The sequence below is a fragment of the Meleagris gallopavo genome, chromosome 1, assembly GCF_000146605.3.
Source record: "Meleagris gallopavo isolate NT-WF06-2002-E0010 breed Aviagen turkey brand Nicholas breeding stock chromosome 1, Turkey_5.1, whole genome shotgun sequence".
Classification (NCBI taxonomy): Eukaryota; Metazoa; Chordata; class Aves; order Galliformes; family Phasianidae; genus Meleagris; species Meleagris gallopavo.
The window spans coordinates 10,688,243-10,714,284 of NC_015011.2; the positions used below are offsets into that span (position 1 = coordinate 10,688,243).

At 35.1% G+C, this 26,042-nt stretch overlaps 1 protein-coding gene across 2 annotated transcripts in view; it reads right to left on the reverse strand.

Annotated features, from left to right (window-relative positions):
- The window catches only part of LRRK2 (leucine rich repeat kinase 2), a 63,112-nt gene that overhangs the window by 22,379 nt on the left and 14,691 nt on the right, over window positions 1-26,042 (reverse strand). Inside the window, exons 7-30 of one of the 2 annotated variants that reach the window (XM_010728672.2) lie at window positions 25,323-25,442; window positions 23,728-23,852; window positions 23,068-23,147; window positions 22,367-22,473; window positions 20,412-20,541; window positions 19,303-19,427; window positions 17,582-17,712; window positions 16,198-16,342; window positions 15,751-15,890; window positions 14,322-14,450; window positions 14,059-14,229; window positions 12,200-12,455; window positions 11,792-11,980; window positions 10,135-10,256; window positions 9,679-9,748; window positions 9,021-9,241; window positions 8,285-8,535; window positions 6,917-7,065; window positions 5,835-5,928; window positions 4,628-4,814; window positions 4,050-4,231; window positions 3,307-3,536; window positions 2,164-2,291; window positions 813-1,031 (exon numbers count right to left, since the gene is read on the reverse strand). In XM_010728672.2, coding sequence (XP_010726974.2) covers window positions 813-1,031; window positions 2,164-2,291; window positions 3,307-3,536; window positions 4,050-4,231; window positions 4,628-4,814; window positions 5,835-5,928; window positions 6,917-7,065; window positions 8,285-8,535; window positions 9,021-9,241; window positions 9,679-9,748; window positions 10,135-10,256; window positions 11,792-11,980; window positions 12,200-12,455; window positions 14,059-14,229; window positions 14,322-14,450; window positions 15,751-15,890; window positions 16,198-16,342; window positions 17,582-17,712; window positions 19,303-19,427; window positions 20,412-20,541; window positions 22,367-22,473; window positions 23,068-23,147; window positions 23,728-23,852; window positions 25,323-25,442 — 3,701 coding nt within the window. Of the gene's footprint in view, window positions 1-812; window positions 1,032-2,163; window positions 2,292-3,306; window positions 3,537-4,049; window positions 4,232-4,627; window positions 4,815-5,834; window positions 5,929-6,916; window positions 7,066-8,284; window positions 8,536-9,020; window positions 9,242-9,678; window positions 9,749-10,134; window positions 10,257-11,791; window positions 11,981-12,199; window positions 12,456-14,058; window positions 14,230-14,321; window positions 14,451-15,750; window positions 15,891-16,197; window positions 16,343-17,581; window positions 17,713-19,302; window positions 19,428-20,411; window positions 20,542-21,459; window positions 21,511-22,366; window positions 22,474-23,067; window positions 23,148-23,727; window positions 23,853-25,322; window positions 25,443-26,042 lie in introns of those variants that run through there. The other variant, XM_019620949.2, reaches the window with a different exon arrangement.

Consider the following 26,042-nt stretch of genomic DNA (forward strand, 5'->3'; position numbering starts at 1 on the left):
AGCAATAATTTAGAAGTAATCTGGGCTCTGCTGTGATTTATGAAGTTCTGCCTGTGACTTTCGAAGACACCAGTTTCTCTCTTGAACATGTTTTGATACTGTATATACAATCAAAAAGCAGAAAAATAAAAACACCCATATTCTTTCTGCTATAGATTGGATCCTGTCTTTCTACCAGCTCCATGCTTGGACTACTCTGTCCCTGCTTGCTCACACTCAGAGTTTGATGGCCTGACTAAGTAGGCAACAAGTGGGTGGGTGGCAGGGATGACTTTAGAGACAACAGAACTACGAGCAGACTTGCCAGTTTAGGAGGATCACTCAAACCAGGAGGCCTTTGCCTACTTTCATTCACTTTCCTCCTTCTAAGAATTCCAGCACATAGTGCAATATCAAATCAGTAAATAAAGAATTAGTTAGCTTTCAGAAATCACAAAATCTTCTTTCCTGATCCCCTGAAACCTTGCAATATTTATTATTGCAATTACATAACCAACAAAAATGGGTAGTTTTTTATCAGGTTTATTCACAAGAAAAAGATGGACAATTTTAAATTAAATACTCTATTTACTGCCTTAGGGTTTGAGAAAGAAACTTAGCTGAGATCTTTGTTAAATTGATTTCTTGCTAGAAAAATAAACAAAATAAAAACTGGCAATTTTCCATCATTATTTTGCTGTGTTTGTGTTTTACAGAAGGCAAGGCTACCACACAAAAAATGCATTTAATTATGTGTTTAATGAATGTCTTAAAACATATGTACTTAACTAAAACTAGGATGTTTTCAATGATACAAACAGCATGCAGCTTACTTTGAAATGAAGACTCTCCTTTATTATGATTTTCCGAAGTCTCATAATGGAATCTGATTCTTCTTTAGCATTCACAAAGTGATAATCCTGGATTGCTGGGAAGCCTCGCTTATTCAACAGCTCTCTAGTAATTTTACTCATGCAGTCCTTATGTTGCTTTTCATCAGAAACATCTAAGTGGGTGCCCACAAGAATGACGGGGGATGTTGAAGCTCGTGCCTGTAGCAATATTCATATAATCCATTAACTCAATGTTGATGCTATTTTATATGCATGCAAACAGTGAACAATTTGGTCAAAATAATCAATACAATGATAAAAGAAACTGTTTCTTCCTTTTCTTTTCTTTTTAAACATACCTCTTCTAAGTTTGAGCAATGGGTAAATCTAAATCTGAAATACCACTTCATGCCTTTATTCAAAATACATTTAAATTTCAAAACCAGAAATCTATAAAATAAACTTTTCAAAGGAAGTGGTTGAGATCTGGATTTCGTTCTTGGTAGATTAATAGTATTGGCAGTAGCACAGGCAATTGTATTTTTCATTAGAAGAGAATAATACAGTGGAAAAGCACAGGGTGCTATGCCAGCTGTCAGAGGAACAGTGCAACTACAAAACACCAGCAAGCACTGCACAGCAGGGAACAACACATAAGAATGTTTAATTGTTCATCAATGCTTATCTGACTGTATCACTGCTCAAGGTGAAAAGAACAAAAAAGGTAAGCTTAACAAACAGGACCCATATACAAAATCCTGATGTAATTGCATTGCCCAGCTATGGCTAACTATCAGATTGAAAGCAAAAGACAAGTAACGTTCACTATGGGATGATTCCACCAAAAGCAAAAAAAAAACCTCTTACAGCAAAAGAAAAATATACAGGCAGATTCTAAGATCAATTTCCCTACTATAGTCCTGGGATCATTCCTTTTAACAACAGGATGCTAAGCATAAACTTAACAACATGATTTCAAATAACCATCTAGTCAGTTTTACATGAGTGAAATTCCATTTTCCCCAGAAAATACAATGGTGTAGAAGAAAAAGCATGCTTAACTCGTTATCCCTTTAATACAAAACCTTTTTTATATTTATCACTCAATCTAAAATATTGCCAGAACATGCAAACTGTTCTGCACATCGCTCTATCATCTCAAGTACAAAATGGTGTCGGTCTTTCACATCCAATTCATAATACATTTCAGCACTTGTTTTATCTTACTAGTTTTATTTACTGAAGAGCTTCTTCGCTATTCTCTCTCTAAAAGTATTTGTGGTTAATTTGCACTCATCAGCAGCTCCCCAGAATGTGGCATTCCATTCTGTACATATCTATGGCTTAATACCTTGATGTTAAAAAGCCATGGCTTCATAGCATCCACCTCTGCTTGTCCTTTGCTGAGATCATAAACAGCAAGATACAAAGCTCTTTGGGTCATGAAGTGAGGGTGGGTACTGTAGAACTCCTCTTGTCCTAATGATAAAAAAATCCCACTGTTTAGAACCTCATTCACTGAGCATCTGCAGATCATAAAAAGTAGTGTAACACTTGCTCTCAGATCACTACTTCATAAATGAAATAAATGCTTGCATAATATAATCTAAACTGATAGAAAACCTGCAATAACTATGAATTTTAGGTAGGTATTCTGTGGTATCTCGCTGACTGAGATGCAGTGCTGGAATGCGTAAGCTGGTTTTAAATCAAGAAGCGTAAGGTTCAACAACTGGATAGACATGCTTGCTGCATTCCATGCTTCTTTTAAAAACTCAGTACTAAATTTCTAATCACCAAAATATAAACTGCTTTCTTCCTTGCTCCTTCCCTTCTTTTACCCTTTCCTTTCTTTTACTCGTTATTTAACCAACTTCAAAATAACAGTCTTATTCACAGGCTCAGCAACTAAAATCACAAGGTGTCACAACTGAAGCTAGTCATTTAACATGTATGCATATGCATTGTGATATAGGCTGTATTAAGCTGCTCACAGACCAATGTTTAAAAAAAACTTTTCTAGAGGTTGAAACACCCCTATGTTTTAGAAGTGCTTCTAGAATCCCCCAGACTTAGAAAGGTTTACAAAAACCCCCAAGCCTCTCCCTAAGTGCAGTGTCTTCTGTGTCCTTACGAAACAGTGTTAATGTATAGTCTAGAGACCCTGACTACAAAAGGGAAAAACAGATTTGAATGGAAGATGGTTCTTCTGGAGATAAAGTTTTTCATTATTCTGAAATTACAGTTCTAGAGTGCTATAGTTGAAATGAATGATCAAACCACCTTTGGGATGTGAAATTCCTGAGGCTTTATATTAAATTTGAAGAACTTTCTGCCAATTAGCAGAATTCCCTAATGAATATATGGTCACCTGATTCTTGGTGTAAATTTGCATAATTTTACTGTCTACAATTTGAAATATCACTCTAAGAATAAGCAACGCATTAATGTGTTAAAGAAGTCAATAATAAAGGATAATAAGCTCTCAACATACCTCCAAAATCCCAGACATTTAATATAAGCTCTTTTTTCATTTTGCCTTTCCCTTGAATGATCCAGTCTTTTACATCAATGCCTACTGTAGCTTTTGGACAGCCCAGCTCAGTTCGTTTGCATTTCATTAGCTGTTGTAACAGTGTAGTTTTTCCACTACCAGTGTTTCCAACAATCATTAGCTTCATTCTGTTATAAGGTACAGCCTTTTTCAGTCGTTGTTGAAGAAATCTGGCATGAAAGAAGTTGGCAGAACTCACAGAAATGTGTATTAAAGAAAAACACCAACAGACCTTGAGACCAAGTAAAAATCAAAAAACATACAATTTCCTTCAAATTTTCAGCATCTGTTTGGTACTACCGGGATTCTAATCGTATATTCTAATTTTTGGTTTCAAAGTTAAAGCTTAATTCATTAAGTGAAGTCTTTTTTGCTTTTGTTATTAACTCAAAATGTACTCTATGCAGTGCACTTGAGAACACAAGGAATTCAAGAAATAACCTGTAAACGCCATCTACTACTTGGTTTATAGAATTATCAAATTAAAAAAGCACTGAAGCCATATTTTTTAAATGACTATAATCAGTTTTGCGTGTGTGTGTGTGCGTGCAGAGTAGCAGCTGTGCTGGAAATCATATGACAAGCCAGCACTTCTCTTCAAATGAATATGTTGCTCTCTTACTGCTCACCACATACCCCAAGAAAACAAAACAAGAATATTAGAGAGCTATAGGGAAACAAACCTGATGATATCTCTGGCTTTGCATCCCACATGTTTGAAGTCCAAGTTAAGATGGAGTCCTTCCAAAGGAAGATCCCAAATTTTGGACAGCCTTCCCATTTCATCCGGAAAGAATCTCAAATCGGGATTATGACTTACATCCAGAGAAGTCAAGTTTTCTAGGAAGCCAATCTGAGGAGGTATCTAAATAAAAGAACATTTAATAGACACCTAAATGTTAAAAAACAATATATTTTTGTATGAGCATGACTACCATAAACATTTAACAAAACTAGGTATTTTTACACTGTAGTTTAATTCTTGTATTTTTTTTTAAATAAACAGACCAAATGCCCCTCACTAATATACAAAGAACTTCATAATTAATCCATTATGAAAACTGATTATATCACACATTCCAGAAAGAAAGCTTAATAGATACAGGGATTTTCCTGCACAGGAAAAATTTTGCCCAGTAACACACAATTTCACTACTAGAACATTCAGTGACGTGAGGTGGTGACAGGAAAATTGTATGAACATTGACAATTGAAACTGAAAAGTGAGTTGATTTTCTTTAGGTAGAATTTTACACTTTACCTCCTTCAACTTGTTGTTGGACAAGTGTAGCTTTTCTAGCCTAGACCATGCACATGCCTTTTCACTCAAGTCCAAGACTCCTATTTGATTATGATTAAATAACAGCTCCCTTAAGTTCAGCGATTTCCAGTGCACTGGCCCAGGCAGGCTTATGATCTTGTTTTGGCTTAAATCTACTGATCTCAAACTGAAAACATGAAAATACAGAAGAGAAAAGTTAGTAAACAAAATAAATCCAACTGAGATTGATTGGAACTGTACTGGTTTTCAATAAACAAATGAATGGATTAGATATCAGAACAGACAGTTTTCTGTCAGGAATGTAGATGGGAAGATGGGAATTACTACTGTCAGCAGAAGTAATTAAGATGATATTATAAGCAGGTCTTCACTACTTTCGAAAAAATAGCAAGAAAATACACATTAAAAATACAATGTAATATGTTCTCATTGTGTTTGCTAGTGAATTAAATGTCATGAAAAAAATACTCACATATATTTTGTACATATTTCAGATAGCAAATTACAGTCAATGTAAGGAAGTACACATTGAGATAACAGAAGGGTTCTTTCCTCTTTCTGTGACTACTGACCTGCTCCTCCACCAGCACTCACATCTACCCAATCTATCAGACACCTGACCTGATCTCTCCTCCAGTGCTACTCCCACCACCTCATTCTGGTGACCATAGAAAAAGTATAAGTCCTGATTTTCACATGAGTAATGTTCTAAAGGTACAGCAAAATAAATGTCACATGCATCATTATCACAATTCCATACAGAGGAAGTGTCATTCTTTGAGAAAAAATATCTTGTGATATTTGGGAAGTGAAAAAAATAATTTCAGTGGACACGTGCAAAAATCTGAAGCCGCAGAACTCCTTGAAAGGGAAAAACTGCCAGTATTTTTTAATTTATTTATTAATTAAATCAATTCTGGTTTTCTTAGAACAATGGTCTGCTTCAACAGTCAAGTAACATATTTCTAAACATAACTATTTGAATCTGAGGAATGATACTTCCCAAAATAATGAAGAAAATGGACTCATTTGGCTTCAGGTAAAAGATACTATACAGCAATTAAACTCAGAGAGAGAATTTTCTAAAAATCAGTGAAATATGCTGAATTTTATGCTTAACAATGGCCACAAGATTTTCTTCATCAAGAACTGGATATTAACCTCAATAAGAAAAAGAACAACTTACTGTGGTAGAAGAAGAATTGTTTCTGGAACATTAATAAAGCAATTTTGGGATAATTTTAAGGTTGTTATGCTAGATGACAAGTCAGGTATTATCTCTAGAATAGAAAAAGAAGTTAATACCATTATTTTTCAGAACTATTTAAATTATTTTTCATACCGTAGTTTTCCAAAATCACAGATAGATTAGAAGGTCAGACAATCATTCTTCTATACATAGGTCCTTATATAAACTGCTCAAGACAGAAACTGAAAGGTATTTTAAAGCCCATTTACTGAATTTCCCAAATTAGAAAAGCATATAACAGAGTTTACGTATTTGCTTTTATCACATTACATCCTTTTATATTCCATCTCATATTGGCCTTAAATACTGAAATGATCTTCATTTACACTTATGTAACATTCCTATAACTCACAACATAACTTTGAAACCTTTGCAGAAAATATTCTAAGCCACTGAAATGCATTTGAGACTGAATTAATTGTTTAAACATAGGAGTCTAATGAAGGTGAGCTACTCTGTGGTACCTGAGCTATCTGCACGTACCTTGATGATACAACACTCCTGCTATGGAAGACCTGCTTTTTCTGAATCAGAAGCTGTAGGCCAACTGTGATACTTCAGGGCATCTCAAATGACACCTATGTTTAGGCAAGTGAATCAACCAGCCTACATTACTCAGAAAACTATGCTGAATATAGTGTAGTAATACTTGACGTCTATCTCAGTACATTATTAGACCTGTATTAGTAATAGATTTTTCAAGCTAACCTTGAGCAATTTCCTCTGCTTTGAACTTTCCCCAGCAGTATGCAACATCTCAGCTACACTCAACCATTTTTACAGCTTCCACTACAAATATAAGAACAAGATCAGTTCCATCCATCAAGCTTCAAGCATACTGCTTCCAGCAGTGAACAAAAGCTGAAGCAGTATAGACAAGGACAAGCATATGTGCTATTCTCCTTCAAGTATACATTTTGCATACATGCTGTTCTCCTTCACTCTTCTCCAAAGACTCCAAATGCTGGTGAGTAGGAATTAAGTGAATGGTTTCCAGAAGGTGGGTCATAGATACTTACCAAGTGCATTCATCCTGGCATTGAACAGCTCCAGTTTTGCACAGCCCATTAACACATTCTCAGCAAGGGATGAAATATTGTTCTTACTGATATTTAAAATTTTCAGCTCTTTCAAGGACATGGGTGAAGATAAGCATGAAATTTTGTTTCTGTTATAAGAAGAAAAATCCATGTTTTATTCAGAAACTATTAGCTAAAAAAAATGAAAGCACGTTAATGTGACATTCTTACACAGGTAAATCAAAAAACACATTTATCTAAATAAAGACTGACTAGTCAGTGAAAATACTGGTGCTTGTGGTAACATGGAAAAACAAGATTGATATTAAGATTGCTTTAATTAATGTGGAGAACATATATGTCTGAGTGTACTGTAAGGTGTCATTTCCTGATTATGTACTGTAGCTCAATCCCACACACAGAGAACTATTGCATTTGTGTGCAGTTCTGTTTACTAAATAAGTACATTTTCAGGATTATAACCACAGAATGACTGTCAATATAAAAAAAATATTCCAAATAGGGAACACAATTTAGGATTGGTATATGATGTTACAAACAAAATACCAGAGACAAAGATACTGGAAATACATTGATAAAAGAATAATGCAGCAATGTGCTGTAAGCAATGCTACTAATACAGCTCAAAATAATTCTTATGAAGAAATGCAACTGGATTTTAAATTTCAAATAATGCTTTTGTGAATTTGATTCACATATTAAATATCACTTGGTTTAGTTAAATATCTTGCTATTTTTACTCTGTGAATTTCTGTGTAAGACATACGACATCCTTACTTAAACTACATTGAAACTATAGTTGCATTTGAGACAGCCTCTACACTGTACAGAACTAACAACATTACCATTTGTATGAATTCCCAAGAGGTATCAATTAATTCACTCACTAACAAGTATGATAAAAAATGCTGGTAAATAAAAAAAACCCACAACATATTTTCTTTGCTTCTGTCATCTAAAACATATTCATAACACAAATCAGACTTCCAAAAACCTTTGGTTAATTCGAAATACAGTGGATGCTGTATTCTGCATACAGCAAATCTAGCTAAATGTAGACAACATGGACAATCTTGGGGATTAGCAGAGTGGCAGTAGAAAAATGCTGAAGTACAACATTTTTAGTACAAAAATGCAATGTTACTAGATTCAACCAAGACTCACAGATGTTCTAATGTACTTTGTCATACAATGCAGAACTGAAAGGATTTATACATTCAGAAAGTAACATCATTGTTTCACTGCTGATTAAATGATCCTTTCCATACTATAGCAAAGACCATTCTGGATAACAAAAACATTCTCTCTGCTGTTATGCTATAGTCCATTTATGAATGCTACTCTCACCCTTCCAGCAATAGCTGTTCGAGGTTTTCAGCAACATTTGCAAGAAACTCAGGAATGCCCATTAGCTGATTGTATGAAAGATTAAGTTGCTTTAGGGTTGGACATCTGAGATGTGGATCCAAAGCAAAGGAAGGTCCAATGTCATTTCGAGAGATATCAAGATATGCAATACAGTTCATTTTCAGCAAATAAGTAGGAAAAGAAGTAAATCGGTTGCTGTGCAAATCCAAGTAAGTCAAGCATTTCAAGTTCTGAAAGTAAAAAAGAGATGTTAAGAAAAAGTGAAATGAAAACATGAATTTATAAGTTTTAAACTGATTTATGCTTTACACAGTTTATTACTTGACATTTGTCTGACTACGAAAAATAGCAGAAAATATAAGTAATACTAATGTAACCAGTAATATTTCTATTAAGGAACAAAATATAAGCATTATTTAAAATCATTTAGCTCGGTTTCATAAAATTTAACAATTGTGAACTGCCTGCAGGTCTCAGTTTCATTTGTTATGTTACTCAGTGTAACATCCTAAAGCTGTTCCCTGATGTAAACAGTCCCATGAAAATGTTTCTGTTTCCAGCTGCACTTAAATCCTGAATGAAAGCAAGAAATGTATGAAGCATGCCAAAATATACACCCATACTCAAGAGTGGTATTTTTTGAGTAGGTAGTTAAAGACAAACTATTTACTCTAACTAATCTAAATTTATATTATATAAAATTATGCAGCACTACCTCACACAGTTGTTCCGGAATGTTTGTAAGAGCATTTTGGTGGAGCTCCAGTTTATCAAGATGTTCCAAGTGACTCATTAAGCTGCTGTTCTGACTGATGGCATCAATGTTCTCCAGCTCATTTGAGGAAAGATCAAGTGATTTAATACATTCCTTCTCTGAGATCAATGAGGAAAGACTGTCTGAAGGTCTTAAGTGCAGTGAGCTTTTTGAGATTCCTTCTATAAAAACAAAGACATGGGAAAAATAGCATGATTTCACTTAATACAAAACTAAAATTCAGATGAATCAGACTAGGATCTAGATACACAGTAGACAGAGAATGTTTGTATATTAGTCAAGTCCAAATCCATGCAGATTTCTGAGGAGACAGAAATTTAAGAGACAGCAGGGAAGAGACAAAGGCTTGTGCACTGCACAACAGGGATAGTTTTGGAAAACTAAGGCACTCATGAAATTACATTGTCTGTACAGTTCTACTTAAATTGTTTGAGAAGTCCAGGAAAAGATTTCGCACTATGTAGGCACTATTTGTACTCTATGGTAGCATTTAAATACGTACCCTCCTCTTCGTAAACAAATATATAATCTAACTATGCTTGTGAAAGCATTAAAGATTAAACAGCACTATATATGCTAAATTGTATAGTTTACTTACTGGAAGGTTCATCTGAAAGCAATAATTTTCTTCTTTGTTTCACTAATGGCTCATAATCTGAGCCAGGTCCCTGGAAAATTCCAAAACAGAATGAAAATAAACAATAGGTATAGAAGTATGCAGATAAATAAAATGATTTGAATTCAGGAAATTTCTTTTAATGTTTCTTTTAATCAGAACTTCCAGGTGGAAAACAGGGAGACCAAGCTTTTTAACACTAAAAATAACAACAAGTTACAGATTTATAAAACTTACTGATTCATGCACTATGAAACTACAGTAGATGTTAGAGTGCAAAGAATATAGTGCATTTTTAACAACCTAACATGATTTGCACTGGAGTGGGGCGATAGGATGAAGAACAGAACTTTCCTTACACTTGATTATTATGTTTTACGCTGGGTAACACAAATGCTTTTTCAGAAGGAACCTGGGATGAATACAAACGTGGCTTACCACAGAGTAGGAATGTCGTGGTAAAGTAGGAGAACCTCTTTGAAAAGCAAGTTCTCTACAATGTAAATCAGCAACTGCAATGGAATTGGACTTCTTTTTTCTAAAAAGTGAGCCTTCGCTTCCTAGGACAAAGAAATAATACAGGAAGATAGGTAAATAACATGTATTCAAATCTGAGGCTCAGAATTCAACTGCAAGATACATGCTGACATACAAAGGAGAGACATATTTCAAAAGATCGATAACAGCAGGAACTCAGTGGTTAACTGTGTGTGCAACCAGCCTAGAATATTAACATGTTTTAGAGTACAGGTGCCATGCATACCTGATATACTCAGCATACAAACTGCAGTTTTTTATACTGGTGATTTATCACTTAAAATTTCCAGCAAGGTTATATTATTATACAACTTGTAACACATCTTTGTGCTACTGCAGTGGCAATAACTTTTTAATATGGAAAAAGTCTATATTTAAATTGATGCTTTTGTGCTTCCATATTTACTGAGAATGAAACACCAAAGGTAGTTTTTTAACTCCTAAAAGCCCTCTTGTTAGCAAAACCTGTATTCTTTTTTACCAGTTTACATAAGACTTCAAAACTTTCTGTGTGGAAATAATGCCTATCAGTAACATCTGTCTGTGGTACACAGTCCTACAGAAATGAAAAATGGTGCTGAATGATGTCAAGGAAAAGAACAGAAGAGAATGAAAGAAATCCTTAGGATTCTCTGATTACAAAATTCAAATTCTTCATCTGTGATGTCTTTAACATTTCTAAAACATGACAGTGTCTTCTGAATTAGTAAAAGGCATTTATAAGGCTCCTTACTGTTGTTATTAAGTAATATGAATAGAAATGCTGCCTTTTCTAAGTCAAAGGCACATCATGTTTTTGACATGGCTATCAAGAACAATGTTGGACTGATCATAGATTTGTCATTTACACTTTCTGATCAGTTGGATACCTCTGGGATAGGACTTATTCCACCTCATTTATTTGTTAACAATATAATTCTTTATACTGAACTTAATTGTGCTTTTTTCATTTATATACAAGCCAGGGAACAGAGCATTTCTGAATCACAGTTACCTGACTTCAAGCTGAGACAAATGTGCTCCTGAAGCACTTGTGCCTTTGCCATGGTCTACAGAGGAAGCATATAAGAATTGCTCAGAAACAGACATCAAAACAGCTGATGTAAGCTGACCTCAGAAGCAGGCATTAGCTAAAAATGGCTGGATGAATCCCATCCTTTCCATAAGAAAGCAACTGAATGTATTCCAGTTCAGAAAGAACTGATTTTAATGGATAATTGAATAAAACACTTCAGAGCACTACTTTTGCAGGCAAAGCATATACTTATTGACCATGAACTATTTTTCAGAGGTACCACAAACAAAATTTTAGATAGAAGCATATATACGTGTATGTATATATGTGTATATATATAAAAAAATATATACATACATATATTTTCCATGAGAAGTGTTTTATACCAAATACAAACAAACAACTGACAAATGATTTTTTTAAATTATATTTTCCTCAGCTGGTAGTCTTACAATTGCCTAAATAATTTGAAGGGATTCACATTTACGGCCTCACCTCAGTATACTAAACTTGGACTATTAAAAAACAAACAAACACAGTTACCTTCACTGTCAATATCATCACTCGAAGGAAAAACAGTGTCCACTAATGGGTCAGAAATGAAATCCCAATCGTAGTTTTTATCCACTCCGTCTTCAGAGAAGTTTAGATCAGAACAAGTTCTTGATCTATCCTCAGAAATATTCTTCATCTGGTATTTAAGCACCATTCTTGCCAGTGCAGAACCTGCATCTGTATGTATCAGAAACCGAGAAGGTAACACATCCTCTGAAAAATGCATACAGCTCAAAAAATAACAGAAATACTTGATTTATTTTCAAGGTTTTGCAGATTTTCTGCAACCAGCTAAGCACTATGAAGAGAGTCTCAACCAAAGGTCTTGATCTAAAACAATTAATATTACCAAGAGATATTAACACATGTACTGTAGTAAATTCTGTGTACACTCACTTTGTTTTCTTGGAGGAGTAAGCTTATCTGGGAACAAAGGAATGAGCCAGGAAGGCTCAAGTCTCCCAATACCAAATCCTCCAAGACATATACTGCTGTTGGCAACATCAAGGCTAAGCTTCTTTAAGAGTAAGCTGATGATTTGGCTATCTCCTCTCTTTATACTGATGGTTAAAGCACTCCGAACATCCTGCTCTCGAGCACCGTTGGCTAATAGCAATTCCACCAGTTTAGGATTATTTCCTTTTTCACAAACCTAATGCAAGAAAACAATTAACAAGTTTATGTGAGGGACTCAGACAACAACTGAGATTGCAGTAAGAGACATTCTCAAATTTAGATTCATTCTGTTTTTAGGACTGTGCTCCCTTTTCAATTACACAATTCCTTGTGCCTCAGGGCTTAGTGAATTGCACTTAACCACCAACTCCCATTTTCATGAAATCTTAACCAAAATACAGCAAATGCTTGAGCTCTGTCATTGCAATTTCTGCCATAAGCTCACAGAATTTTCAGGCAAAAATTAATAATGATCTACATTGTTTTGTTATTGAATGTAGCTTAATGGAAAAAAACAACACTCTTAGTGTCAGCAGGATATCAGATGAAAGGGCAACAATGCTGAGACTCATCATGCTTTGCCTAGAGCTAGGGACTCAAGCCTACTAGCTTCAGCTCAGCTCCTTCCGGTCTCTCAGCCTGCATTGCTACACAGAACAGTGTTGATTATGAATGTTACAAATATTTTTAGAATTAATGCCAAATACTTCAGTATTTTCCGTTGTGGTTGACTAACACTAATTTGCCTGCTTCAGACTCCACGGACGGATGGTCTGCTGAAAATCCATCTGTGCTAGATGACAACCCAGACAGCTCTGCTGGCAGAAGGCTTCATGGGCTTCATGAACACTTACTGATTTACTTTAGGCAGTACTTGGTTTGACACTAAAACAAAACATACAGTTTCTCCAAATTTTCTTTTTTAAAGACAGTCACAGTTAGCAGGGAATATTATATGCAGATGGGAACAGCCAATACTAAGGCCAATAGGTAAGACACCAGTGTGTTTCAGATAGTTCAGGTTCTGTATGTGAACACTGGATAAAGCACTTTGCAGCTAGTGTGTGTGCAGTCATTCTAAGATACTACGTTACTGTAGCTATGTTAATAGAAAGCCTTAAATCAGCAAAAGAACTGATGACTGTAATGATCTATAAGTACAACACAAAGTAAGAGATCACCATCAGGCATTTTAGAAAAAATCTTCACTGCAGATCTAGCAGAGTGGAACTTTATTGTGGCACACTGAAATCTATTTATGCATAGTGTTGTCTGTTGGGCTGTGTTTCTGCCGGGCTGTCTGCACTTTGGCTTCAGAGTGCTTAGAATGAGCTGAATTTGTAAGATCAGGTCATGAACTGGGCTCTAATGGGCTTGATGCCATCTATGCATAATCAGTTCAGAAAAAAAACACCTGGAAGTTTGAAAAGCTTGAACTCGTCTCAGCTGAAGTCTTCTTCCTCAAAAATACTCTGAAGCTAAGTCAGTACTTGCGTGAACCCTGGTTTGCATGTGAGCAGGGTGAAGGAGCAGAAAGCATGACTTTAAAGTGAACTTACATCAGAACTGAGCTAGCAGTGTGGACATGTTCTAGGTGACAGTAACCACGAGCCTCAGAGAAGTGAAAAGGGTTTTAGTGAGTATCAAACCAGGCCTGAAGTCACCAGGAATAGCAACGGCTGTCAACACCTAGGTCACAGTCAGACTGCCTTAGAGAGTGCCACTGTATATATAAAGAGAAAGGAACCCAAAAGCAGAAATTTTAAAGCAATGAATCTACATATATTTTCACATATTACCTGATAGATCAAAGAGCTTGTCTTTGTCTTCTTGTTAATATCAGCTCCCAGAAGAAGTAAACATTCAGCCATAATACAGTTGTACTCAACACATGCTTTTTCAAGCATCATATTTTTTAAATCATCATTTTCAGCTATTTTAGCAAAGCATTTACAACACAGGCTTTGAAACTGAATGGGAACACAAACAATCAAAGTTAGGGCAAAAAAAGCACCGACATTTTTCAAGATGTGGAGCAGTCAAAAGAGAAGATGATACATACCTGTCGATCTCGTTGGTTGGTGAAGCACATAGACATTTGGTAGAAGATTACTGTGTCAAACGATTCATTTATCAGCAGCTTGGCAAAACAAGGTGAAAAACCAAGAATTGACAAGATTGCATGAAATCCCTATGAGCAGAATTAAAAGACTGTAAGTATAGTGTTTAAAATGTGTAATTTTCAAACAAAATTAAATTGTGACCTAAAAATACAGACTTTATTTTTCATGTTTTGCTGTTAAACATGCAATAACTCATAAACTGATAGAAAGCAGGAAGACCTGGTGTTTTTGTGTTTTTAGAGCTGTAGTGTCACGCTTGCTTAGCTGACCCACTTGAGCAGTTATTAACTGACATTTTGAAAAGCCCAATTATGCACAGTAATATCTGACAACCTCCTGCCTGACACATGTACTCGTGATTTCCTGAAAATTGTACAGAGGAAACAATCTGCTTTTAAGAAGATGCATCACGTATCCTAATGTGTTGCTCCAGAGTCCTTGATTTTGAAAAAAATGCATAGAAAAATTGAAAAAATGTAGCTAGAAATTAAAAAGAAAGATAAGATTATCCTGTGATTCTGCAAGTAAAGTTCACCAAGGAGGGTGAAGTGGGTAAACAATGGACACTAATTCAAACCTCACTGAGAATAAATGACTTTATTTAACTTCCTTATTTATCCACATTATTTTGATGTCTCTCTATACTGCTTCCTAAGCAAAACTTAGAAGCTGTAGGGGAAAAAAAAAAAAAAGTAAAAAAAAGGAGCCTGCACTTGTGATATTTCCAGATTGATTTGAAACAGAAGTGCAGAAACTTTCATAAGCTGATCTCATAGGGAAACTTCATTCCACCAGAAAAATTAAACTGGTAACAAACAGGGAAAGTTCCCAAGGTAGAGGAAACAGAACTTTCAAACAAGGGGACTGAATGCATATTCTCAGGATAGAATAAAGAGAATTCTGTTTCCATACTCAGAAGTAAATCCAAAATCTGTCACTCTGACTTAGAATTCCAGTAATATGCTTTTTTATTCAAAATTCTTAATCTAAGCTCATTGACAGTGACAAGGCTGTGAACCAAGATGCGTTTATTACTTTTCAAAAAAGAGTGATGAATACAACAATGGTGGTTACTCTACTAAATGAGTATTGATCAACAAATGATGGACAGTGACTGAAAAATCTGTTCTAGTTAGCCAGATAGACATCCAAATTTAAGCTTATATAGTCTGGAATTAATATGTGCCTCCATAAAACCCATCTCTATGACAATCATATTGACTTAAAGGCTTATGCTAATCTAATAATTGCAGTAAAATAAAAAAGAACTAAATAAATAATTTTGCCTCAACTATATAACTACATCAAAATAATTTTATAAAGTTTTGTATTATTTTTTTAATCTTTGTAGGTAGAAATAACACATACATGCATCTGGATTTCAGTGACCTCTTTAAATCGTCGCAGAGTAGAAACCAGAACAGTTGCCAGGACATGCATAGTTGCAATACACAAACTCTTTCTTGTAATCAAAAAGAGCAGAAGACTCAAACCCAAACTCTGTATGTCTTTAAGAAAAAAGAAAAATTAATAAAGTTGATTGTTCAGACATTCTGAGTGGAATAAACCCGTGGCCTCAGTAGAGTATCACTGTTAATATTCTAGACAGTTATTTGCATTTCCTATTACAGGGGGAAGCATTACGAGAGAGTGGATGAACCTGGAGACTATACAGTCCTGCTACCTTTTCCTGCCATGTAACACCTACTCCATATCCAGTACTAAAGGGCGTAATAATCAGGTAAATGATTGTATGGTTCATCAAATCCCTCCTACAACATCACTCACATTTAACTAACAAAATATCTTCCATACCTTGTTCATCTGGATACATCTGCAGGGTGTGAAGCACAGTGTCAGTGGCTCCTTGCTGTGTTAAAATTTCTAAAGCACCAGTGCACTCAGCTACAGAAGTAAGTAGTTTTAATCCACACCTCTGAATGCTAGGATTTCCAATAAACTAACAGAGAAATGAATAGAAATTCAGATCAACAGTCTGTTTTGCTATAATGGCAATAGAAGAGTTGCTAGTGATTACTGTTCTTAAAGTATGCAAAATTACTGATATGACAATAAATAAATTACAATTACAAAGATTTTCTTTTCAATTACTTTTTCAGCTCCTTATAACCTCCTTAGATTTCTACCAGAGATTGGGATGTTTTTTTCCTCAGTTTCATTACAACCACTCACAAGTTGGCATTGTTTTCACAGGAAAAGGAAATGAGAAAATGTACTTTATTTATGATTAAACTGGAACAAACATGGGGTTCTGTGAAAACAGTGACAAGTGACAAATATGAACCCTTTATAAAGTTACAAAAAGAAGTTATGAAGCAATATAGTAGGTATCGTAATATAGGTATCAAGATTTGAAGTTTTGATTTCCATTATAAAGCAATTCAATGGTTTATTTGTGATTATTTATCACAATTTTTCCTCACTCTTAGATGGAGAAAACCTAGATAAAGCCTAGGTCTGAAGGTGTGTGTGGATGTCGTAGTGACTCGCAATGTTGCAAAATTATTTCAGTGAGCTCATGCCCATCTCCTTCCTTATTCCTTCTCTACTATTTCATAAAAATACGAAAATTTCTAGCCCTTCTGCTTGATAATGTAGTAACCAAAACCACAAACCCTCAGGGTAAAAAAAAGCATGTAAGATGGTCACAAAGCACTGAAAACTAAAACAATCTGAAGTAAAAATTTAATTCCTGTTAAGTCCAGTTTCCTATTATCTTCAGGTCAAGAAATGTCAGGAGAAAATTATGGAATTGAACAGTGCAAAGAATGGAGATATTGAGAATCACTGCTAGATTAAAAGTAAGGGAGTATGTATCAACAGAAGCCATATTAAAGAGCCTCTCATTTCTATGTGTAGTTGAGGCAAAGATATGAGAACACCTTTTGTGTATAAAGTAGTCCATAAACAAAATCACAAACTGCCTACTTGAAGAAAAAAAAAAACCCAGCAATGTTTTTATAGGTATAAATTAGAATTACTGTATAAAGAAGAAGATCTAATGTACTCTAGAACAAAAAGTATGAAAAAAAACTCCCAACAATAAATGAAACTGAAGGTTGGGACTGATGTGATTAAATAAACCGTAAAATGACTGTGGAATTAAAAATTATAAATGATTCATCACTGCATATGCAAAACAGGGACAAAATTCATTAGGATGAAGCTTTAACTATACCCTGTTCAAAGCACCAAGCACCAACGAATGAGTTCCCTCCAGCAGACACTGGCTTTTAATGACTTTTACTGTAAGTGTGAAAGCAGCATCTCCCATATTTCTGGAAGAACTGTTCTGATCATTCTTCATATCTGAAACAACAGAAAGCAGGCTTCATCAGATGAACAGATTTAATATTCTCCCCAGTATTAACCCAATATTACTAACCCAGTACTACAACTAAATTGAAGCAAACAGCCTAAATGACTCAGCAGGTGTATTTCTGATTTTTTATGATGTTTTCAGAACACTGTATTCACAGAAACAGGAGCCTCTGTGGATTTACACTGTAGTATTGATTACACCGTGTTTGAAATGACAGTTTCACCATATGTTTGTTCAGCACTTACTGTGAAAATGTAAAATCATGCCAAAGAATTTTGCCCAGGGTACACTGCAATACATTATTACTTCCTTGAGCTATGTGATTTCTTGGTGCTCCTGATTACTTCAGAATGCCTCTTCCTTCTTGGAAGGAGACATGATAAAGAAGCCACAAACTAATCATGCTTTTTCACTTGGCAGCACATCTGAGGGCAATTTTTACCCACAGATGACATCAGTGGGATGTGAAAGCAAATTAAAGAACACAAAATGGTCTATGAGATTTACTTTTCTTGTAGCCATCAGTACTTGGAGTAAAACGGCAGTACAGAAAGTCCTGAGATTTCCTTTAGAAGTCACTTCAGCATTCATATTCACTCCAATTACCCAAAATGACTTTTACACTTCAATTAATGTGCAAATGCCAATGCCCACTTTGCACTCCCTGTGTTTCATTACACTTCAGGAGGGTCTGTCTCACCTGAAGGATTCTCACAAAAAAATACCCTGGCCTACATGACAGAATAGATGTACAAGGTCTTTGGCACTACTAGGGTTACAACTCAATGAATAGAAAGAAACTGTAATCAATCTGCAAATTAGTGGAGTTGTAATTTCAAAGTTATTGGCTTTGCAAATATTCAACTAAAACTGCTGAAAGATAACTGCGTAACATTGGGAAAAGAAAAAAAATCAGTACCACATGCCTGTACACACACACTTAACATTGGGGAAAAACTGGGATACACAGCAGTAAACAGTATAGGTGAGTTAAAAATTTCCCCAAACTCTATTAAAGGTAAAGAATAACACATTTTTCCATTTGTAGATTGTCCTTAAAGAGTTTTTTGGGGGGAAAGAAACAAATTCAATTCATTCTCATCAATTTAGTTTTTCCTTTACTGTTAAAAATGGTGTATAGTAGCATATTTCATGTTGCTGAATCACTGTCTTGGTGTCAGAAATCCAATTTTGCTGTTCCTCTCAAGACACACCACCAAAAAAAGCTATGTTGATATCATTATCACTGCTTGCTCTCACTAAAAGATCGTCTATGATAAGAGTATACAACCACAGCAACAGCTCCACAGTCATTCCCTTCATTCTTTACAGCAGAGGTAAGCCATCACTGATGAAATCAAAGGGATATCAGCAGTGATAATTTTGGCCTGTTGCTTTCTATGATTTTATCTTGAAAAATCTTAAAGATTTAGAGCTGCTGTGTTAAACATGCAACTTTGGTAGTTTTTTTGGTAAAGGCTGTCACATAAGATAAGAAAGATTAAAACCCAGCTATCTAACTAAATTGCCCAATGTGGTGTATGATGCCACACTGATTACGTTTTTAGACAACTTACCAGGCATCATAAAGTGTAAAAGGACTCGAAGTGCTTCCAGTTGTACAGATAGTGATTTCTCATGTTTTCTCATGGCTTTTACAACTTCAGATGCAGCTACTGTCATTATATCCAAATGAGGGAAACTGAAAATGTTATTTTTAACATGAATAAGAATACTGCATTTCTAAGTTGTACATACATTTGCTTCTTTCTCTTAACTGTTAATCTCTGTGTGATATTCCTTTTGAACACTGTAAGTATGTTTTAGCTGCATAACAAATATGTTATTTTCATGCCATTACATGAATGCAGAGTATGTAATTAATTCAGTTTGAGACAACTGTGAGGTAATCTTCAATTCAGTCCAGAATATTGATACACAGAGTATAGTACTTCATTCAGATGAATGGTGGATTTACATATTTCACTTTGATTCTATGTGAGAAGATACATCTTCCCTAACTTACTGCTCTCAGTTGCCATAAAATACTGATGATTTGCCAGATACATGCAGAATAAACAGAAAAATATCAATCACGTTAGGCTCAAATTTTGAAGAAAAAAAGCCTTTGTGGCCAAAAGCCACTAATTCACTTCTAAGGTAATTTTTCTTCCTTTACTTTATAAAGCATTTTATTCCTACAAGCATGATTATGGAAGTTTTGAAATTTTCTTCCTTATAAAATCAAATTATTTGTAAAAAGCTCTATGAATATATATTGAGCCTGTAATTTTTTCAATGACAGCTTAGCATATATATAGATTTGAAGAAGGCTGGAAAAACTTGGCAAGACGTTTGGAATGGAATCACGTTTCCACCCTATGCTAATGTTTCTGAGTCACAGGTTGTTTTGCACTCATGTTCTAGAGCATTTGCAAAAGCCAATACAAAAGAAACATTATCACAATTTTTTTATTAAATGGAGTTAATATTATGGAAATTTTCTTACCTATCAAGGGAATTTAGTGTGGCTAACAAGAGAGGCTAGATGCGATTCAGTGTCAGCCTAGTCAATTCTAACATATGTGAAACAGACAATAAATTAAATGTAACCAATTACAGCAGCGCATCTCTTTGCAGCAGACCTTCGCTTTGGAAGCGGCCGTGTTATCTCTCAGTACATTACCTTCCTTCAAAAACATGATTCAGAATTCTGCAGGCGCTTTCAGCCACTTCAGGAGAATGTGGGTGTTTCTTCATTATCTCCAAGACATTCATGTGTATTCCTTTAGCCAAAAGTGTCTTCCTAATATTTACTACAACACAAAACAGCAAGCCTCACATAAGCAAGTATCTCACTCTCTCTCTCTGTAGAGATCTCAAAAACAACAGAACTGCTAACTTTTTTCTTTTTGATTTTCTTCCTCAAAATCATACATGCTGTAGAACTGTCAGTTAAAATGGGAAACGATTCAAGCTGAAGCCAAACTCAATTTGTGTATCTTAAGCAAAAACATTACAACCCCTGAGGTGACTAATAAGTTTAAATACATCTGCTATCTTTACTTGCACAAAGTTAGCTTAAAGGAAGGAGAATATATTGCTTTACTTTTATTTACTTTTTACTTTTATTTGTAAGATGTTTATTCTTAAAGAATAAAAGTTCCAAAAAGCTTCTAACTTTCAAGGTAAGACTTAAAAATGAAATATTAACCCACTCTAATTACTTTTTTAACACATCATTTAATATCCAAATACCCAAGCACATGCTGTAGCTATAACTGTAGCCACTACAGATCAGAATATTATAAAAACTTTCCTTAATATCAGGGCAATTATCATCAATTCTTGTCATTCCCAGATCTATGCATCCATTTCAGATGGCTAATTAATGCAATATTACACTGTATGATAGGGTTTTGCTACACTTCTTTATGTCTATCTTTTCTGGTGCAAACACCTTAATTTGGGGTGGAGAAAAACACCTTAATTTGGGGTGGGGAAAAAGGAAGGAAAAAAAAAAGACAACATGAAAATTGGCTGTGGATTTCTAATTGGAATCAGAGGCCTACTTTTAAGTAACCCATATGAAAGTATCTGGTCTAATATATAACAGTATGTTACATTTATGAGATTTCTCCCTGTAGATACATATTCTTGTAATAAATAACAAAAACTCTTCACTGTTACATTGTTATATTGGGTGGCTCAGTGATAAAACAATGCTTTCTCACCTAGAGAATGGTAATTAACTGTTAGTGTTTATCTTCCTATCTAGTCAGTGGTTATCAATGTGCAGTCTACAAACCACTTGAGGTCCATAACCATGTCAATGGATTCTGGGAAAGGTATCTAACAAAAGAAGGCCAACTGTCAGTAGGCTTAAATATTCTACCCAGAGGTCCACATCTCCACTGAAAAATTTTGAGGGGGTCTGCAAATTGAAAAAAGTTAGGAAACCAAGTTAGGGGACATAATCAGGATTGAAACAATCTTGAAAACTGTTATGTATATGCTTAGGTTCCTACACATGATTTGATTCACTGCAGTCAACAGGACTGCTCAAATCCCCTGTATTAAGCAAGAAAATAGAATTTGTCAGTAATCGTTAATGGTGTGAGTTTCAACAAATACTGCTCTTGGTGAAGTCTGAACACAATAGATACTTAAATAAGCATATAAAGAGGTGAGCCTCTCCATATCTTCTGCAATTGCAACACAACTGCTGCTTGGGGTGGCACAGAACTCCCCAGTGCAGATAACCCATCCAAAGAAAAAAGACAGCTTTTTGGTCATTTATTGAGACTTGATAGCTCATTTCAAGTCCCAAAGTGTTCACAGTGAACACATGTAAAACAGCATGAGATTTTTTTTTTTTTTCCCCCCTTCAGGTCACTCTTCTTTAATTAAAGATTCCTCTTTACTTCCACATAGACTCCTCAATACTAGCTAAGAGCAACTTTTCCAAAACAAGAAATAAATTTCCTACTGAACACAACAAAAAGTTACACAAAAACACAAAATAATATTCTAATCAATTTGAACACTGTATTCAAACAATAGCACACTTTAAACACTCTTCAGTACTATAGCAATACTTTCATGTGGAATTAGGAAGCAAAGATAGTTAAATTCCCTTACCATTCTGTTGTGACAAAATTGCCAAGGTACTAGCTGCTGCCTGAAACACTTCTTTGGAAGAGGAGTGCATCAGCATGGACAGCATCACTGCTCTATCTATGGGGAACCTTTCACAGAGAAATAAATCAGCATACATTGACCGTATTACAGCAGTTACTTCCAAGCAATTTCAGGTGCAGAAAGGAGTGAAAAAACAGGCTTATCAAATTTGGAATGATTGATATTAGCACAAACTCTGAGAAAAAGTATAAGTGAAATGAAAGTCTGTCTTACGCATGCCTAGATTCTCCCTGATGGGCAGCACTCTCCCTACCGTGCCCTTTTATCTAACTTGTGGGAGAACACGTGCTGCTTTTCCATACTCACATCCTAATCTTCTCTATTTTTCTCACTCCTACATCTTTAATACTCCCTATTCTTGTTGCACTGAAGAAGTTTCTTGTGAACTGTACAAATTAGTTCTATTAGATTGTGTTCTGATCCTTAATTAAAACACTAGCAATTTGGCTTGAGTAGAGGTTAGCATACTTCACGATAAATAAATTTTCCATGTTGGTTGCCATGCATTTGGTTGTCATGCATTATAAAACAAGTAAGAAAAATAAAAATAATTAGAAACATAAGACATAAATAGAAACATTTAGACAACATTAGAAACACTTCTTCATAAAAGAAATAAAGTTAAAGGTATTAACACTGACTGATTATCTCCATCTCCAATCTTCTCATGAAGACTACGTTGATATAGAAACAGATTTTTCAAAGCCCAGCATGCAGCCTCCTAAATCAAACAAGAGGAGAAAAAAGGATTAAGGAGATACGTTTTAAGAATAACAAAATAAAATCTAAAAATCTCCAAGTAGGTGAAGTGATTTTCATTCTATGCCTATAGCAGGAGTGTTGAAACTAGATGATCCAAACCATGCCATTCTATGATTCTATAAAAAAATACAAGTGGCTTCATGTGGAAATACAACAAAATACTGACTTGCCAGCTGGGGTAGGCCGGAGTTACAAGCACATGCCACACTCTCATTATTTGATTTTTATTTTGAGATTCATTTTAGACCAGCATTAAGTCTTCTTTCGATGGGTCTGTGTTTTGCTGCCAACAAGTTTTTGTGTTACCAAGGTTCCAGGTGGTAATTCTTAACCATCTACTTACATTTGATCCAAAGACTGAAACTGGTTCAGGTGAACAAAGGAAAAAGGGCAAAAACAGAAAGATTTTTTCCTATAAGCTGATCCAGTCCCTGAGGCCTTGTTTGTTTGAGGACACAGGGGAAATAATTTTGTTCCTAAACATTTCATTTAATGAGTAATGCAGTCTTTCCACACCCTTATTATTCAGAAGTTCTCACCAGTACATCTGTATTTTTCCGGTGCAGTTCCAATGCTCTGTAACATGCTTCCAACCAGCATAATTTTTCTTCCTCCTCCTCTTCTTTTCTTTCCTCTAAGTCTCGGTTTAAGAATATTGTTTCAGCTTGAAATACAAGATATTTGCAATCAATTCTTAATGTAAAGACAAAACATTTACATCTTAACCTTCCTGTAGTCATAGAGCCACTCACATTATCTATGTGGGAAAGTCAGTTGGAGGATTAATGTTTCCTAGGGAAGGGGAAGTCTTTTGACATAAGTTCTGTGACAGAACTGAAAAATATCTAATTGAAAAAGGGCTATAAAGGGAATCAAAAATTTTCTTAGATAGACCTTTAGTGTATCTGTAATTAGATAATTACATATCAGTCAAAGCTGAGGTTCTGAAAAGACCTGCACATATATGTTATGTTATATTATGTATTTACATACAGAACAACACACACATAAAATGTAACTGTGGTTCATTTGCACATAACCACCTATCACAGAGCCATCTTCACTCTGAAGAGTGAAACCATTTAAAAACACAAATTGAGGTTGCTGAGAGAAATATTTGGTCCCACAAAGTGCAAATTAATGTAAAATAAATCATCTTATACCTGTGATTTTCAGCATTTAAGAAAAAATGTATCAATGCTGACTATATTATTTGAAACTTACTGGAGTGTGTGATGATTTCTAACATTTGCTTTTTTGAGAATTGCTACATTGCATTTCTAGTGACTTCTGTATATCTCAAAGACTAAGAGGATCAGCTTTTTGCCACTGGCTGACTAACTTCTGTTTAAAAATAGCAACTGAGGTGTACTCAAGGAAAAGGTTAAGCATTTTAATTGATTTCAGAACTCAAGCACAAGCTCTGATTTAGTGTTGCAGTCAACTGGCACAGTGTGAGTACTGCTGTACATGGCAAACATGGCATCAAATTAGCATTGTTGTTTCCAGAATTTTTTTATTAAGGAGGGTGTATGGGGCTGCTGAATCACGGCCTGAACCTTTGATTGATCACCTGAGGCGAGCAATGAGTCAGCCACGGGAGCACAGGTGAAGGCAAATCACCTGTGCTGCAGGAAGGGGTGGAGCCTGGCTCCAACTCTCCTAGACCCATTTAAGAGCTGACTGCCGGCGGGGAAGGATCTCTCTGGAGATCCGCTCCATCAGGAGTTCATCTTGCAAGCCCAGGACAGGGTGAGTGACATTCTCTTATTTCTCCAATATAAATTATATTAGCCAAGCTCCTGGATATATATATATATCCATTGATTAAACAAAGGGATTATCCAACATTTGCCTATGAACAAGTAGGTTGCCCTGTTAGGATCTCTTAGCACAACTTCCCAGCTCTGAACACTCAGCAATATGGCATGAACACAAGAATGTCATACTATCGTATTAACAAAACAAACCTTAACTAAGCATGCAGAAAATCAAAACTATCTTATTTGAGGCTTTCACGTTAAAGAAATGGAATTAAGAACAACAGGAAATTAAATAATAAATATTAAAACATTGATCTCCCAATTTCCTAATTAAGTAATGTATTGATGTATTTAGAAATGAATTTACTCACTGAGAAGAGCTAAACAACTGAGAGCTGCAGCCTGTAACTTTGCATTTTCAGAATATGTTTTCACAGCCTTCACGATGACTTCTGGAACCTTATGTAACACAAGGATATTGAAAAAGTTTCCTGAAAATAGATTAAGATATTAAGTGAACATAAACACATACCTAGTTTTACACACATTTAGCATAAATTTCTCAACACGTAATGCAAAAACTGTGTGCAAACATTTGATGTATTTTTAGGGGCATTCACATAACATCGTAACATTATTTTATATGAGGAAAGAATAGGAGAAAGGAAAAAAAAAAACAACAACTGGAATCCAAGTTCTTTGTGATATTTTTGGTTTTTTAATAGAAAGAATGAGGCTTAATGCAAAATGAAATATATGCTGTCAGCAAAATAAGAAAGATGCAGTCTGTGTATCATTTGCAGACTTCCTGCCAGGAAGCAAAAGCAATCATGGTCTTGAATTCCTGCAATGATTTGATTTATCCTGCTAAGAGACTGTTTTAACCCTGTTTCGCCTTCTGATTTTGTCCTTGTAAAATAGATCAAATGTACCTTTGTAAATCCAGAACACATACATTGTGGAACAGTAGAAAGAACTAGCTTTTAATGATTCATGTATTTAAAGCACAGATTTTATCATAAGCTGTATGGCACATATTGTATGTTGAATATAAGGAATTCCACAAACCAAAGCAAGAAAAATAAAATAAC